General features: G+C 33.5%; 1 protein-coding gene across 1 annotated transcript; it reads left to right on the top strand.

The window, feature by feature from the left end:
• Nucleotides 1–1,036: 1,036 nt before the first annotated feature.
• LOC131626496 (uncharacterized) lies at nt 1,037–3,563 on the top strand. Its single transcript, XM_058897316.1, has 2 exons — nt 1,037–2,092; nt 2,665–3,563. Exons 1-2 carry the CDS (start codon nt 1,453–1,455, stop codon nt 3,294–3,296), a joined length of 1,272 nt encoding a protein of 423 aa, XP_058753299.1. The 5' UTR covers nt 1,037–1,452; the 3' UTR covers nt 3,297–3,563.

Raw genomic sequence — 3,563 nt, 5'->3', positions numbered from 1 at the left:
GAATTGGAAAGTTAGCTGAAGTATTAGTTAATATAACTTATCAACAATGCTTCTTTGCTTTCCAAGAGTTTACATAGAAGAAGAAATCTATAAAAAGAAAAGATAAATATTGAAAAACTATAAGATAACAATGCATAAAATAACTTGTTTGATTAATTGGGTGTTAGAAATATTTATCAACACACACTAATTCTACAAGTCAAAACGATGTGATTTACACTGTGTAATGAAATAATATTTTTGCTATTAGATATATAGTCTCATATTTAATTTGTTCTCTCATTTCTTAAAATTATCTGTTATCCATTTGAGCGCGGATAATTGCATTTGATTTTTTTAATTAGTGATATTATAAAAATATAACAACTAAATTGTCTAATTATTAATAGTGTGTTAGGAACTACTCCCTCTAGTCTCATTTATAAGCAAAAATTTAATTTTTAGATTCATTAACAATCAATGTATTTAGTCTATTATTAGACTAAATACATTGATTGTTGAATGAATCTAAAAATTAAATGTTTGCTTATAATTGAGACCGGAGGGAGTACTATCCATCACCGCCACCGCACGTTTAGAGTCTTTCCACCGTGATTTTCAAAAATTATAATTGATAACTTTTACCGAGCCGCACAAATTCTAAACATAAGCTACGTTCAATTGAATTTCAACTCACACTTCTATAACAATGGTAGATGCCATAGAGTTGAAAAAATTTAAAATTGCCAAGATAAGAAATTAACCTCTCTAACCTTTTCTTAAATGGGCGGACATCACCTAATATAAAATTGCCAAGTTAAGAAACAGTATTTATTTTAAGAAGTAAACAATTTAAAAATAATTACTACTATTAATTAACATTAAAAAATAATACAAATCAAATTAGTTTCCTAAAACATACACACCCCTACTATTAAACAATTCACAAAGATACAGAATAGTACTAAAATGCGAAAAAGTTGAAAAGGAAAAAAACAACACAGGCTCAGTAATTAACTCACATTTATTAAGTTTTTATAACAGTGCCTCAGTAGATGTTTTGTCCAAAATCAATTGTCATGTTCCATATCCAAATATAAAGTGCCAAAAGATTCTTATGTTCTCTTTCAAATCACTTAACTCACCCGTGCTTATTAACTTAAGCGCTTCACTCTCTTTTGTCTCATTTTCTTGTTCATCTTCTTCTGGATACCATCTTACCTACGGATATTGCATATGCATGGTTGAGTTTTTTCATGGAAAGTTGAAGGAAGTTTCATATAACCAAAAGGGTTGTTTTCTTTTAGCAGAAAAGAACTAAAGTTGTTATCTTTTTTGTTTTTGATTCTCTTAGATTTTAGTTTGGAAGAAGAAAGTGAGGATTTTGAATAGAGAAAAATGGACCCTTTTGGAAGATAACAAAGAGGGGTTAACCAGAAAAAGAGAAAGAGAAGGGAATCATTGAAGGGTAATATGCCAACAGTGTGGTTTTCTCTGAAGAAGTCACTACATTGCAAATCAGAACCCTCAGATGTACATGATCCAAAAACAAGGAAGCATTTAAGCACAATCTTGACAAAAAAAGGAGGAAGATCAGGTTGTTCAAGGTCAATAGCAAATCTAAAAGATGTTATCCATGGAAGCAAACGCCATCTTGAGAAGCCACCAAGTTGCAGTCCAAGATCTATTGGTAGCAGTGAGTTTCTCAACCCAATAACTCATGAAGTCATTTTGAGTAACTCAAGGTGTGAGCTTAAAATCACTGGTTTTCAAGAAGGGGTTAATGGTGGTGGTAACAATGCTAGTGGAAGTAGTGGTGGTGGTTCTTCAACTTTTGTTGGTACTTTGAGACCTGGAACACCTGGACCTGGAGGACACCCTACAATGCATTACTTTAACCCTTCTTTTAGGACTTCTTCTACTCCTCCAAGGAAATCTCCTTTTCTGTTATCAGAAGGGTCTGGTTTTCATGGTGGTGGTGGTGTTCATTCTAGTAATAGGATGTCCCTTGAGACAGATGCTAATGGCTCCTCAACTGTTACTTGTCACAAATGTGGAGAACAGTTTAGCAAATGGGAAGCTGCTGAAACTCACCATCTTTCCAAGCATGCTGGTAAGAAAATTCTTTACTTTTTCTTGGATTTTGTTTATCCAATTTTTTCTTTTCTGACCACTAACTTTTTGGTCAGGCTTTTATGAGATATTCAGATTTTTTTATGGTGAGGTGATAAATCTTAGAAATCAAAGATACTACTTTTTGAATTTGGGGCTGTAAAGCTGATTTTGCTTTTTTCTATTACCTTTTCAATTTAGAATTTTGTTAGTATTATCCTACAGTTTTTATCTTCAAAATATCTAGGAAAATTAATAGTGTCTTACTTTTCCAACCTACTTTATCATGAGCAAGTGTGGTTGAGTTGAAGTGTAAAGACTTTCACGATTTCGGTTGATACAAATATTGTATCACTGATTGTCGCATTGCAGTGTGAATTAATCACAATTTCTTCTTTGTCATAAAAATGGTGAATAACGTATTGGTATTGACACTTTTCGATACTGTTTTGTTGTGACTGATTTTGCGGTTTAGTGTTTGGTGATTTCACTTTATTGATATTTGTATATAGTTTTGACATATTTGAAGTTTCATGTATTTTGAATTCAAGATCAATTTTTTTCCCTTGGCAGTTACTGAACTTGTGGAAGGAGATTCATCAAGGAAAATAGTGGAGATAATATGCAGGACAAGTTGGTTAAAGTCAGAAAACCACTGTGGTAGAATTGAGAGAGTTTTGAAGGTGCACAACATGCAAAAGACATTAGCTAGATTCGAAGAGTACAGAGAGATGGTAAAAATCAAAGCAAGCAAACTCCAGAAGAAACATCCTAGGTGTTTAGCCGACGGAAACGAGCTTTTAAGGTTCTACGGAACCAGTGTTGCTTGTTCTCTTGGTCTCAATGGTTCATCTAGTCTTTGCCTATCAGAAAAATGCTGTGTTTGTAGAATTATCAGGAATGGTTTTTCTGCTAAGAAGGAGCTGAAAGGTGGTATAGGTGTTTTCACAACTTCCACAAGTGGAAGAGCTTTTGAGTCTATAGAGATTCTTGATAATGAACCATCTCTAAGAAAGGCGTTGATAGTATGCAGAGTAATCGCCGGCAGGGTTCATAGGCCGCTCGAGAACATTCAGGAAATGGCAGCTCAAACTGGATTTGATTCATTGGCTGGAAAAGTCGGTCTTTACTCAAATATCGAAGAGCTATATTTGCTTAATCCTAGAGCTCTTCTTCCTTGTTTTGTGGTAATTTGCAAACCATGAACCCGAAAAAGATCCGTGTCCTTGCACACGTTTGGACTCACGGTGAATTTGACAGAATCACTCTGTGCTACCATATAGTATTTCAACAAAATCACGGTAGCATTGCATTTTGTTTAACTCGCTTTACATATTTTGAAGAATTTTTATTCTTTTTTGTCAAGGTGTTTGTGCTTGTTCATGTTAGTTGTAATTTGTATGAATCTCCTATTCATACATTTGTATTTTTTTTTCATCTTCTTAATGACAGTGAATATTTTTACATCTGAA

Source organism: Vicia villosa, unplaced genomic scaffold (genome assembly GCF_029867415.1).
Source record: "Vicia villosa cultivar HV-30 ecotype Madison, WI unplaced genomic scaffold, Vvil1.0 ctg.000300F_1_1_2_unsc, whole genome shotgun sequence".
Lineage (NCBI taxonomy): Eukaryota > Viridiplantae > Streptophyta > Magnoliopsida > Fabales > Fabaceae > Vicia > Vicia villosa.
The sequence above is the reverse complement of the archived record's forward strand: the minus strand, read 5'-3'. Positions and strand labels throughout refer to the sequence as shown.